The 13,801-nt window shown below is 44.2% G+C and overlaps 1 protein-coding gene across 1 annotated transcript in view; it reads right to left on the minus strand.

Annotated features, from left to right (window-relative positions):
• The window catches only part of Trim54 (tripartite motif containing 54), a 30,654-nt gene extending 17,715 nt beyond the window's left edge, over positions 1-12,939 (minus strand). Inside the window, exon 1 of the mRNA XM_045150808.1 lies at positions 12,772-12,939. Coding sequence (XP_045006743.1) covers positions 12,772-12,939 — 168 coding nt within the window. The remainder of the gene's footprint in view (positions 1-12,771) is intronic.
• Positions 12,940-13,801: the final 862 nt, after the last annotated feature.

Consider the following 13,801-nt stretch of genomic DNA (forward strand, 5'->3'; position numbering starts at 1 on the left):
CTTTATTTATGGGAAGGGAGGGAGAATGGGCATGCCTAGGCCTGTAGCCATTGCAAATGAACTCCAAACACATGCACTGCCATGTGCATCTGACTTATGTGGGATCTGGGGAATAGAACCTGGGCCTTAAGGCTTCATAAACAAGTGCCTTAACTGCTAAGCCATTTCTCCAGCCCCCATCTTTTTTTAATGTGTAGCCCAGGCTGGTCTCCAACTCCTGATCCTCTTGCCTGTGTCTCTTCAGCAATATCCTACCAGCTTGTGCCACTACAACTGGCTGGCATCAATTTTTAAAAATTTATTTATTGAGCCGGGCATGGTGGTGCATGTCTTTAATCCCAGCACTCGGGAGGCAGAGGTAGAAGGATCACTGTGAGTTTGAACCCATCTTGAGACTACATAGTGAATTCCAGGTCAGCCTGGACTAGAGTGAAACCCTATCTAGAACTCCCCCTCAAAATTTATTTATTGATACTTTTTGTACGTGTATATAATGTGTTTTGATCATATTTACCTCCTATTACCTTTTCTTGTCTCCTACCCATTCCTTCTGAGTCCCTTCTTCTCTGCTTGTCCCATTTCTTTGATGTCTTTTTTTTTTTTTTTTTTTTGTGCCCCAAAGAACCTAATTAGGGTTGCTTGTGTGAACATGGGTGAGAGGCTATTTACTGGATTATGGTCAGTCTACTACTAACTACCCTACTAATGAAAGCGTTTTTCTTTCTGTCAGCCAAGGATAGTTTCACTTTAAATGTTTTAACTTTTCAAGTTTTTGTTTCCTGGGGGACATGGTGGTAACACATCTTTAATTCCAGCTCTTAGGAGTCTGAAGCAGGAGAATTGCCATGCTATTGAGACCAGCCTGGGATATATGGTGAATTCTAGGCCAATCTGGATTACATAGCAAGGCCCTGTCTCCATAAACAAAAAACAAACAAAAAATTGCTTTCTGGTTGTCTAGTTAGTTTGATGGTATCAAATCAAAATTTCCCCCATTTTTTTTTTTTTTTTCGTGATAGGGTCTCACTCTGGCTCAGGCTGGCCTGGAATTCCCTCTGTAGTCTCAGGGTAGCCTCAAACTCACTGTGATCCTCCTACCTTTGCCTCCAGAGTGATGGGATTAAAGGTGTGGACCACCATGCCAATTATAGCAGGTTTTGGGACAGAAAATGCTGGAAGCATCTATTTTAGAGGATAGATAGACAGACTAAAGTCTAGTCACAACAATGGGACACTATGTAGCTACTTGAAGCAGAAAACAGAGCTGGGTTTGGTGGTTTGTACTTGTAATCCAGAATTTAGGAGGCTGAGATAGTAGGATCTTGAGTTCAAGGCCAGCCTTGGATATTTAATAAATTCTAGGCCAGTCTGGGATATAGAGTGAGACTGTTTCATAAAAGCAAAATAGGCCTGGAAAGATGGCTTAGTAGTTAAGGCATTTACCTGTGAAGCCTAAGGACCCATGTTCGATTCTCTAGGTCCCACATAAGGCAGACACAAGGTGATGCAAGTGAGCAAGGTTGCACAGACGCACTAGGTGGTACACGTCTGGAATTTGATTACAGTAGCTGGAGGCCCTGGTGCACCAATTTCCTTTCTCTCACACTCTTGCTCTCTTGTATAAGAAAAGGCCAGTCTGTTGGGCTTGCCTCAAAAATAAAATAAAGTAAAATAAAAAAACAAAATAATAAAACAGAAGACACATGTGTAGAAATGGAGCAATCACAAATAGGAATAAATGAACAAAAGTCATTAGTTCAGTGTGTGTCCATATGTGCAAACATGCACTTATGTGTGGAAATTTCTAAATGGATTCCCAAGAAAATGGGTCATGGTGGTTTCTATTTGGTGAAAGCACTGAGGGTCTGGGGTTAGTGGCAGATTCATTTCTCATGATATAAACTCTTATGGTGTTTGAAAAAACATACACATGAAATTTTAAATGTGATATACTGGTGTCACTTTCATAGCTGTTAACTTTCTAAGCAATGTTCTAAAGGTTTTCTCCTGAGTGATCTGAAGGCAAAAGAACTTGAAGTCCTATTCTTATTGCCATACTTAGAAAACAGACAATCTGATTATGCCCAGAGTTGTCAAAGTGAGGAGGCAATGTGTGAAAAACTAAATATGCTCATCTTTCAGACAGAGAGCTGCTGAGATCTGAGAAGTATAGATGTGGGTGCAGCTGGGTAACTGGGTCGGCCTCCCCCAGGCCCTCCCAAATAAAGCAGCCAGGGATGAGCTATCCACTCTCCTCTCCAAGGAGGGCTAGGGCTCTGCACCATGCAACTCACCACCGAGGACCTGCAGATACTTCCTAGAGCTTTGGGAATCATATTACCTCCCTGTGTAGCCTGCACAGGGTTGGGTTATGTTTAAGACAGGGCCTCCATTATGTTGCCCAGGCTGGCTACAAACCCATCCTCTAATCTCAGCCTCCAGAGTAGCTGGGACTATAGGCATGGACCATCACACCTGGCTTTTGCATAGGTGTGACCCAAACCATTCTTTGGCCTTGCTGGGCTCAGATTAACATTCTACAGCTTCTTAATTATCTTTTAGCCTTCATGTGAGGCCTATTTCTGGTCCTTGTGCAAGATAAATTGTGGCTTACATATCCATATTCTAGTCAGTTTTTACAGGACATTTTTCTTTGCTTCCCAAACTTCTCTTTGACTTTCATATATTTCAGGTTTCAGCAAGGAGGCATTTCAGTATAAATTCATGAGAAAGGATGGCAAAATCTTTATGCTACTCCCTCCCAGACTTCTTAGCCTGAAGGGTTTCAGTTATTTAGACCAAAGGATAAAACCAAGTTGATGAACAAGGCATAGTTGCTATGTAGTCCAGGCTGGCCTCACAATTTCAGATGTAGATTTTTTTCAACACTATTTTGGCAAAAGGGTCTAATATATAAATGTGGGTAGACTGGTATATTTGCTATATAGCCCCAAGCTAGCTTCAAAGCTCCTAGAAATCCTCTTGCTTCAGTCTCCTTAGTTCTGGAATTATGGGTATACATCACCACTATACCTGAAAAGAATTTTTTTTGTTTGTTTGTTTTGGTTTTGGTTTTTCAAAGTAGAGTCTCACTGTAGCCCAGGCTGACGTGGATTTCGCTATGTGGTCTCATGGTGGCCTCGAACTCATGGTGATCCTCCTACTCTGCCTCCCAAGTGCTGGGACTAAAGGCGTGTTCCACCACGCCCGGCTTAATTTTAATTTTATTTATTTGAAAGAAAGAGAGAGAGAGGCAAATAGAGAGAGAGAATGGGTGCACCAGGGCCTTTAGCCACTGTAAATGAACTCCAGATGCATGTGCCATGTGCATCTGGCTTACTTTGGTACTGGGGAACTGAACCTGGGTCCTTAGGTTTCATAGGCAAGCACCTTAACCATCTCTCCAGCCCCCAATATACATACATACATACACACACACACACACACACACACATATATATATTTGAGATATGGTCTTGTGTAGCTCAAACTGGCCTCAAACTCCCTATGTACGAAGATATGACTTTGAACTTTTGATCCTCCTGACTTCACTTCCCTAGTGCTGGGAAGTTGTGCCCCATCAAGTTTGCCTGATTTATGCAGTGCTGTGGCTTTGTGCATGGTAGGCAAGTACTCTACTAATTACTGAAGAGACAACCTGACTCCATTTCAACAGCAAGAGCCATTTTGATATAATGACTAAGTTAAGTTTCTGTTTCACTAAGTTTCTATGTCTGAGCTGGGGCCAGAAATTGTTCCCTGGTTGCTGTTCCCAGGATTGTGTATTCATAACGTTCTGGGAAGTAGTTTAACTGTAACAGCTGCTCTGCTTCTGTCACCATGCTTTCTGGCCTCTGAAAACCTTCTACCCTGTAATTTCTATGGTTTTTTTTCCCTATAAAAAGAGCCTGTGGGGCTGGAGAGATGGCTTAGCAGTTAAGTGCTTGCATGGGAAGCCTAAGGACCCCAGTACGAGGCTTAATTCCCCAGGACCCACGTTAGCCAGATGTACAAGGGGGCACATGTGTCTGGAGTTCATTTGCAGTGGCTGTTGGCCCTGGCACGCCCATTCTTTCTCTCTCTCTCTCTCTCTCTCTCTCTCTTTCCTTGTCTGTCTCTCTCAAATAAATAAATAAAACTAAACAAAATTTAAAAAAAAGACCCTGTGAAGGAAGCTGCTTTCTACAACCCCACCTTAAGGAGGCAGCGGCCGGACTGGCTCTATGGTGCACAATTAAAACCTTGCTTCAGTTTGGCCATAATTTGTGGTCAGTGGTCTTTATTCTTGAGAATTCTGGGTTAACAATTATATCCCAACCTTTAAAAAAAATTGACATATGTGGATCCTAGCTATAGATGATTGGACTTCTGTGTGAGTAGGAAGAAAACTCAGTAGCAGAGGCTAGTAAGCTAGAAAGGAGATATAAAGGGAATAGAAAGAAAGGGAGAGGGGGACTTAATAGGATGATATTGTGTATATGTAAGTAGAAGAATAGATTAATCGAGGTGAAAAGGCCTAAGTGAGGTCAGGGGAAGAGATTGAGTAAAGGAAAGATGGAGGGAGGGCTAATCAAAATCTAAGAGGATATAAGTAAATCATTTGGAAGCCTACTTTTTGGACAATGGAACACTTAGGAACCATAGATTGTTGCTAGAAAATTTTCAGTGCCAGGGATGGGATACCTTCCAGTGAGTTGTTGGCCAGGGAGGTCCCTGATGCCCCCAAAATATTAGAGGCCATTGCCGAGTCCCTTGGTTTTCCACCAGGAAGAGATGGTAAGATCCTATTGCTGAAGACTCCACATACTTGGGCTGCAAGGCCACTGAGAAATCCTGCTGGAACTGAGCTGATAACCTCCTCCATGTAGCCCAGCTGACAGAAAGCTGGAAGAAGCTATTCTGCATGCACAACAATGGGAGAGACAGAAATCACCAGTGAAGATACTCAACAGTGGACACTGCAATCCTTATATCGGGCCAGTCAGACCAAATGAGCCAATGGGTGCAATAGTGGCGTGTCTGTCATGGTGGAAACCAACTGCCCTCCAATTGGACTGGAGGCCTGCTCTATGGGAGGGAATACATCCCTGGTATTGAAAACTTAAAACAGGGTTAGTCATGAGTCCTGGGGGTGTAATGTCTGCTGCTGTCTGGCTAAATGTATTTACTATGCTTATCAAACTGCCCAGTAAGCACTTCTCTTAATGTTCATACCCTTATATTAATGCTACTCTCACTTTTGGTAGAGAATCTTCTGTTTTCAGACGGCAGTGACCTTGGGATGACTCAGAAGGCATCATGGCGCTAGAAAGAAGTGCCAGGAGTGCTCAGCACTGAAATATCTCTATCACACCTTCCAAGGCTCAGGGTCTATTGCAGAAGAAGTGGCAGAAAGAATGTAAGAGCCAAAGGAAGGGTAGGACTCTTTACAATGTGCTCCTCCAGGCACAAAATGGCCTGGATATCCATGACCTCACAGTGCCTGACACTACCTACACAATATTATCATAATAGGAGGAAAAGATGATGATATCAAAATAAAAGAGAGACTTATTGAGAGGAGAAGGGGATATGATAGAGAATGGAGTTTTAAAGGAGAAAGTGGGGGGAGGGAGGGTATTATCATAGGATAATTTTTATAATCATGGAAGTTCTTAATAAAAACAAATTTGAGCCGGGCGTGGTGGCGCATAATCCCAGCACTTGGGAGGCAGAGGTAGGAGGATCTCTATGAGTTCAAGGCCACCCTGAGACTCCATAGTGAATTCCAGGTCAGCCTGGGCTAGAGTGAAACCCTACTGCGAATCAAAGAAAACAAACAAGCAACAATAAAATAAAATAAAGTAAAAATAAATTAAGAGGGCTGGAGAGATGGCTTAGCGGTTAAGCACTTACCTGTGAAGCTTAAGGACCCTAGTTCAAGGCTCAATTCCCCAGGATCCATGTTAGTCAGATGCACAAGGGGGTGCACACGTCTTTTGCAGTGGCTGGAAACCCTGGCACACCCATTCTCTCTCTCTCTATCTCTCTCTCTCTCTCTCCCTATTTCTCTGTCACTCTGAAATAAATAAATTTTTAAAAATAAACAAATTAAGAAAAAGAAAAAATCTAAGAGATTATAAATAAATCTCATGGAAACCTACTTTTTTGGACAATGGAATACACAGGAGCTATAGATTGTTACTAGAAAATTTTCAGTGCCAGGGATGGGATACCTTCCAGTGAGTTGTTGGCCAGGGAGGTCCCTGATGCCCCCAAAATATTAGAGGCCATTGCCGAGTCCCTTGGTTTTCCACCAGGAAGAGATGGTAAGATCCTATTGCTGAAGACTCCACATACTTGGGCTGCAAGGCCACTGAGAAATCCTGCTGGAACTGAGCTGATAACCTCCTCCATGTAGCCCAGCTGACAGAAAGCTGGAAGAAGCTATTCTGCATGCACAACAATGGGAGAGACAGAAATCACCAGTGAAGATACTCAACAGTGGACACTGCAATCCTTATATCGGGCCAGTCAGACCAAATGAGCCAATGGGTGCAATAGTGGCGTGTCTGTCATGGTGGAAACCAACTGCCCTCCAATTGGACTGGAGGCCTGCTCTATGGGAGGGAATACATCCCTGGTATTGAAAACTTAAAACAGGGTTAGTCATGAGTCCTGGGGGTGTAATGTCTGCTGCTGTCTGGCTAAATGTATTTACTATGCTTATCAAACTGCCCAGTAAGCACTTCTCTTAATGTTCATACCCTTATATTAATGCTACTCTCACTTTTGGTAGAGAATCTTCTGTTTTCAGACGGCAGTGACCTTGGGATGACTCAGAAGGCATCATGGCGCTAGAAAGAAGTGCCAGGAGTGCTCAGCACTGAAATATCTCTATCACACCTTCCAAGGCTCAGGGTCTATTGCAGAAGAAGTGGCAGAAAGAATGTAAGAGCCAAAGGAAGGGTAGGACTCTTTACAATGTGCTCCTCCAGGCACAAAATGGCCTGGATATCCATGACCTCACAGTGCCTGACACTACCTACACAATATTATCATAATAGGAGGAAAAGATGATGATATCAAAATAAAAGAGAGACTTATTGAGAGGAGAAGGGGATATGATAGAGAATGGAGTTTTAAAGGAGAAAGTGGGGGGAGGGAGGGTATTATCATAGGATAATTTTTATAATCATGGAAGTTCTTAATAAAAACAAATTTGAGCCGGGCGTGGTGGCGCATAATCCCAGCACTTGGGAGGCAGAGGTAGGAGGATCTCTATGAGTTCAAGGCCACCCTGAGACTCCATAGTGAATTCCAGGTCAGCCTGGGCTAGAGTGAAACCCTACTGCGAATCAAAGAAAACAAACAAGCAACAATAAAATAAAATAAAGTAAAAATAAATTAAGAGGGCTGGAGAGATGGCTTAGCGGTTAAGCACTTACCTGTGAAGCTTAAGGACCCTAGTTCAAGGCTCAATTCCCCAGGATCCATGTTAGTCAGATGCACAAGGGGGTGCACACGTCTTTTGCAGTGGCTGGAAACCCTGGCACACCCATTCTCTCTCTCTCTATCTCTCTCTCTCTCTCTCCCTATTTCTCTGTCACTCTGAAATAAATAAATTTTTAAAAATAAACAAATTAAGAAAAAGAAAAAATCTAAGAGATTATAAATAAATCTCATGGAAACCTACTTTTTTGGACAATGGAATACACAGGAGCTATAGATTGTTACTAGAAAATTTTCAGTGCCAGGGATGGGATACCTTCCAGTTAATTTTTGGCCAGGGAGGTCCCTGATGCTCCCAAAACATTACAGGCCATTGCCAAGCCCTTGGTTTCCCACCAGGAAGAGATGGTAAGACCCTATTGCCAAAGACTCCACATAATTGGGCGGCAAGACCACTGAGAAACCCTGCTGGAACTGAGCTGAAAATCTCTTCCATGTAGACCAGCTGACAGAAAGCTGGAAAAAGCCACACTGTATGCAGCTCAATGGGAGAAAGAAATCACCAGTGAAGATACTCAAAAGTGGACACTGCAAGCCTTACATTTGTCCAAACAGGCCAAATGAGCCAATGGGTGCAATAGTGGCACATTTGTTTGGGGGAAACCAACTGCCCTCTAATTTGACTGGAGGCCCACTCCATGGGAGGGAATACATCCCTGATACTAAAATTCTACAACAGGGTAGTCATGGGCCTTAGGGGTGTAATGTCTGCTGCTGTCTAGCTAAATGTATATACTATGCTCATCAAACTGCCCAGTAAGCACTTCTCTTAATGGTCATATCTATACATTAATGCTACTCTCAGTTTTTTGTTAGAGAACTTTCTATTTTCAGATAGCAGTGACCTTGGGATGACTCAGAAGATACCATGGTACTGAGAAGTGACAGAGGAGTCCTCAGCACTGCAATATCTCTATCAAACCTTTCAAGGCTCAGGTTTCATTGCAGAAGAGGTGGCGGAAAGAACGTAAGAGCCAAAGGAAGGGTAGGACTCCTTACAACGTGCTCCTCCGGACACAAAGTAGCCTGGATGGGCTGGAGAGATGGCTTAGCGGTTAAGCGCTCGCCTGTGAAGCCTAAGGACCCCGGTTCGAGGCTCGGTTCCCCAGGTCCCACGTTAGCCAGATGCACAAGGGGGCGCACGCGTCTGGAGTTCGTTTGCAGAGGCTGGAAGCCCTGGCACGCCCATTCTCTCTCTCTCCCTCTATCTGTCTTTCTCTCTGTGTCTGTCGCTCTCAAATAAATAAAAAAAATAAATAAATAAAAAAATAAAAAAACAAAGTAGCCTGGATATTCATGACCTCACAGTGCCTGACACTATGTACACAAGACCATCATGATAGGAGGAAAAGATGATGACATAAAAAAAAGAGAGAGACTGATTGAGAGGGGGAGGGGATATGATGGAGAGTGGAGTTTCAAAGAGGAAGGTGGAATATTGTTTACAATCATGGAAGTTGTTAATTATAAAAAATAAAAAAATTTGAGGGGTCTAGAGAAATGTCTCAGTGATTAAGGCACTTTCATGCAAAAGCTAACACTTTGGGTTCAATTCCCCAGTACCCATATAAGGCCAGAAGCACAATGTGGTCTATGCATCTGGAGTTCATTTACACTGGCTAGAGGTCCTGGCATGCCCATTGTCTATCTCTGTCTTTCTTCTATCTCTCTCTGCTTGCAAATAAGTAAATAAAAATATTTTTTAAAAATTGAGACAGGTGTGGTGGTAAATGCCTTTAATCCTAGCACTCAGGAGGCAGAGGTAGGAGGATCACTATGAGTTCAAGGCCAGCCTGAGATTACATAAGTGAATTCTAGGTTAGCCTGGGCTAGACAGAGCAAGACCTTACCTTGAAAAACTATCAACAACAAAAAAATTGAGACAGTCTCACTATGTAGCCCTGATGAGGTTAGAACTCACTATGTAGACCAATCTGGCTTTAAACTTGTGTCAATGCAATTCTCCTACAGGAATATGTCACCACAACCAGCTCCCGGCATTCTTTTTTTTAATTTAAACAACTCATCCAGGGGATAATAGAAACTTTAATTAATTATTTATTTATCTTATGTATTTGAGAGAGGGAGGAAGGAAGACAATGGAGGTGACAGGGCCTCTAGCCACTGCAAAAAAACTTTAGATGCATGCACCACCTTGTGCATCTGGCTTAGTGGGTCCTTAGAGAATTGAATCTGGGTCTTTAGGCTTTGTAGGCCAGCACCTCAACTGCTAAGCCACCTCTCCAGCCCATCCTGGAATGAATTCTTCTAGTTTTAAATTATTTTATTTATTTACTTATTTGAGAGAGAGAGAGGAAGAGAGAGGGAGAAAGAAAGAAAGGTAGATAGAGAGAATGGGTGTGTCAGGGCCTCTAGTCACTACAAATTCCAGATGTATGCGCCACCTTGTACATCTGGGTACTGGAGAGTTGATCCTGGATCCTTAGGCCTTGCAGCCAAATGCCTTCACTGCTGAACTATCTCTCCAGCCCCTGGCATGAATTCTTATCCCTGATCTCCTGACACTGATGATGTTCACACTGAGCCAGCAGCTTTGCTACATTCAGAAGTTTTACTTCACTGCAAGATCTCATGTTTATGTACCTAGTCTTCTCACTGTCTCTGACCTTTGATATTTAGCCTACTCAAAACTCCACCAAGGGCTGGAGAGATGGCTTAGCGGTTAAGTGCTTGCCTGTGAAGCCTAAGGACCCCGGTTCGAGGCTCAGTTCCCCAGGTCCCACGTTAGCCAGATGCACAAGGGGGCGCACGCGTCTGGAGTTCGTTTGCAGAGGCTGGAAGCCCTGGCGCGCCCATTCTCTCTCTCTCCCTCTATCTGTCTTTCTCTCTGTGTCTGTCGCTCTCAAATAAATAAATAAAAAATTAAAAAAAAAAAAAAACTCCACCAAAGCCGGGCGTGGTGGCACACGCCTTTAATCCCAGCACTTGGGAGGCAGAGGTAGGAGGATCGCCGTGAGTTCGAGGCCACCCTGAGACTCCATAGTGAATTCCAGGTCAGCCTGGGCTAGAGTGAAACCTTACCTCGAAAAACCAAAAAATAAAAAAATAAATAACAAAAAAAACAAACTCCATCAATGTCATAGGGCTATAAAACCCATTTATAAGCCATTCTTGTATATGCTTTTATTATTTTTGTTTTTCTGAAGTAGGGTTCCACTCTAGCCCAGGATGATCTTGAACTCATAGTGATCTTCCTACCTCTGCCTCCTGAGTGCTGGGATTAAAGGTGTGTGCCACCACTCCTGGCTTTTTTAATGTTTTTTAAAAAATATTTTATTTTTATTTATTTACTTGAGAAAGAGGGAGAGAAAGAGTCACCCGCTGCAAATGAACTCCAGACATATGCACCACCTTTTGCACCTGGCTTACGTGGGTCTTGGGGAGTTGAACCTGGGTCCTTTGGCTTTGCAGGCAAGTGCCTTAACTGCTAAGCCATCTCTCTAGCCCTATTTATATTGTTTTTGAAGACAGGGCCTCAAACTCCCTATGTAGCTGAGATGATCTTGAACTACCTGATGCTGCTACTTCCATCTCTCAAGTGCTGGGATTACAACTATGAACCATCTCTCCTAGATATATTTTTTGTTTGCTTTTATTTTTTGAAATGAGTGGCCAAAATGGTAACAGTGACCTCACTGAGTTATGCTTGGTCTTGTGACCACAGAGACACTCAAACTGGCTGCACTTCTGGGAAGTACAACTTCTCCCTCTACCCACTGTCTGCTTGTCAAGTCACCTTGATACCTTTTAGCTCACAGGCCTCTTTATTAACTTTGGAAGGGTCAAAAGCATGAACTGAAATTGGGAAGGATTCCTATTCCTCTGGCTCACTATGTTTAACCCCCTTTCCAATGGATGCCTGGAGCTTGCCTCAAGTACTCGTAGCTCTTCTGTCATTATGGGCTTTCTCACAGGTTTACTATTACTTAGATTTTTTTGAGGTAGGGTCTCACTCTAGCCTAGGCTGACCTGGAATTCACTCTTTAGTCTCAGGGTAGCCTCCAATTCATGGTGATCCTCCTACCTCTGCCTCCCGAGTGCTGGGGTTAAAGGTGTGTACCACCATGCCCAGCCTTAGATTTTATTTAATTTTAATGTTTTTGTTCATTTTTTAATTTATCTATTTGAGAGCGACACACACAGAGAGAAAGGCAGAGAGAGAGAGAGGGAGAGAGAGAGAGAGAGAGAGAGGGGATGGGCGTGCCAGGGCCTCCAGCCACTGCAAACGAACTCCAGACGCGTGCGCCCCCTTGTGCATCTGGCTAACGTGGGTCCTGGGGAATCGAGCCTCAAACCGGGGTCCTTAGGCTTCATAGGTAAGCACTTAACCGCTAAGCCATCTCTCCAGCCCTTAGATTTTATTTTTAATTTTGCTTTTTGAGACAGAATTTTGCTATGTAGCTCTGACCGGCATGGAACTATGTAGCCCAAACTGGTCTCAAAATCATGGTATTCTTCCTGCCTCAAACTCCTGGGTGCTGGGATTACACCCAGAAATTTTTTTTTCCAAGATAGGGTCTCATTCTAGCTATGGCTGGCCTGGAACTCATGCCCTTCTTCCTCAGTTTCCTGAATTCTGGGATTAAAGGTGTGTGCCATCACATTAAGCTATTTTGGGTGGGGAGGTTGAGGTAGGGTCTCACTGTAGCATAGGCTGACATGGAATTCACTATGTAGTCTCAGGCTGGCCTCGAACTCAGTGATCCTCCTACCTCAGTCTCCTGAGTGATAGAATTAAAGGCTATTTTTTGTTTGTTTGGTTGGTTGGTTTTTCAAGATAGGGTCTCACTCTAGCCTGGGCTGACCTGGAATTCACTATGTCATCTCAGGGTGGACTCAAACTCACAGCGATCCTACTACCTCTGCCTCCTGAGTGCTGGGATTATTCAAGGCTATTTTAAATATATATATATTTCAATATTTCATTGGTCTCTTCCCCAGAGTTTGCGCAAATATGTCAAAGCCTCAACTGTTAATAAAGGTGAGTGTCTGCTCCCACAAAGCCCACAGGGGACCATCCTTCCCTCTCAGTTTTGGCTTGTCCTCTGTACCTTGTAAATCCCATCTTGTCACTGCCCTGAACACTGACTTCGGTCACCAGCCCCAGGGCAGCTGCTGACTCATGCTTACTCTGGGATCCTAGGATCCCAGCTCTTCTGCTCCTCAGCCACAGGCAGCCCTAGTGCCTCCCAGAGCCCTCTTCCTGCAGGGTGTCTATCAGTGTGGCCCCTGGTCCAGTCCACCTGCTGCTGAGCCCACCTGAAAGACGTCATTGGCACACTTGCGGCACAGGTTGTGCTGGCAGGGCAGGATCACCACGGGTTTGGAGAACATCTCCAGGCAGATGGGGCAGATGAGCTGCTTCTCCAGGTTGTCCATACTGTGTGCATCCCCTAGCAGTGGCTTGAAACCCACGGTGAAGTTCATCCCTCGGCGTTCTTGCTTACCCTGGCTGTGGCCCTGGTCCTGGCCTTCTCTCACTGCTTCTGCACCCTTCCTATCTCACTTCAGACCGTTCGCAAAGACTTAGGTCCCTTCTATTGCTCCCTCTTGAAATAGCACTGCTTTATCTCCTGTCCCTTCCTCTAATAGCTCTGGCTCTCTTCAGACACTTTGTCTCTACCTGTTGCTCAGAATTCTCACCAGACACTTGTTGTATCCCTCCCTCAATTCTCTTTTTGTTCCCCAAACCACTCTCTCATTCACTCTGTCACTCTGTGGGCAGCACTGTTTGTCCCTTACTCCTTAGGGAAGAGATTAATATTACGATGGGGGTGGGGAGACAAGGGACATCTGTGTGACATTCCAACTCCCAATTTAGCTCATGTAAGGCGAGCCACAGCTTTCATGGACTGAGTAACCCTGACTCACTTGGGAACAGGCGACTCCCTTGAGCAAGCGTGAGGATATGTCTGCTTATGGGGGAAGGTGGGTCATCAAAAGTGTGTGTGTGTGGGGTCTCCCTTGATGTCACTCAGAAATACTTGCAGAAAATGATGTCACTTAGAAGGTTCCTCTGAACCCTAGGCCCCAGGATCTGGTTTGAGGACCTTCTTTTGGACAGTGAGATGGTCTCTAAACCAGCCTTGAGACACAACAGACCATCAGACAATGTCGGTTTCCTCCACAGGCTCAGCCAGAGACCCAGGTCCTCCTTCTCAAGATCAAGTGATTCAGAGAGCCTCCTGTCCCACATGTCTGGTCCATGTTTGTTCTTGCCCAGCCCTTTTTAGGTCACCAGGTAGCTGCTATTCTAGGCCTGAACCTGCATCATGAAGTGTGTGGATCC

This window comes from Jaculus jaculus, chromosome 5 (genome assembly GCF_020740685.1).
Source record: "Jaculus jaculus isolate mJacJac1 chromosome 5, mJacJac1.mat.Y.cur, whole genome shotgun sequence".
Taxonomy (NCBI): Eukaryota; Metazoa; Chordata; class Mammalia; order Rodentia; family Dipodidae; genus Jaculus; species Jaculus jaculus.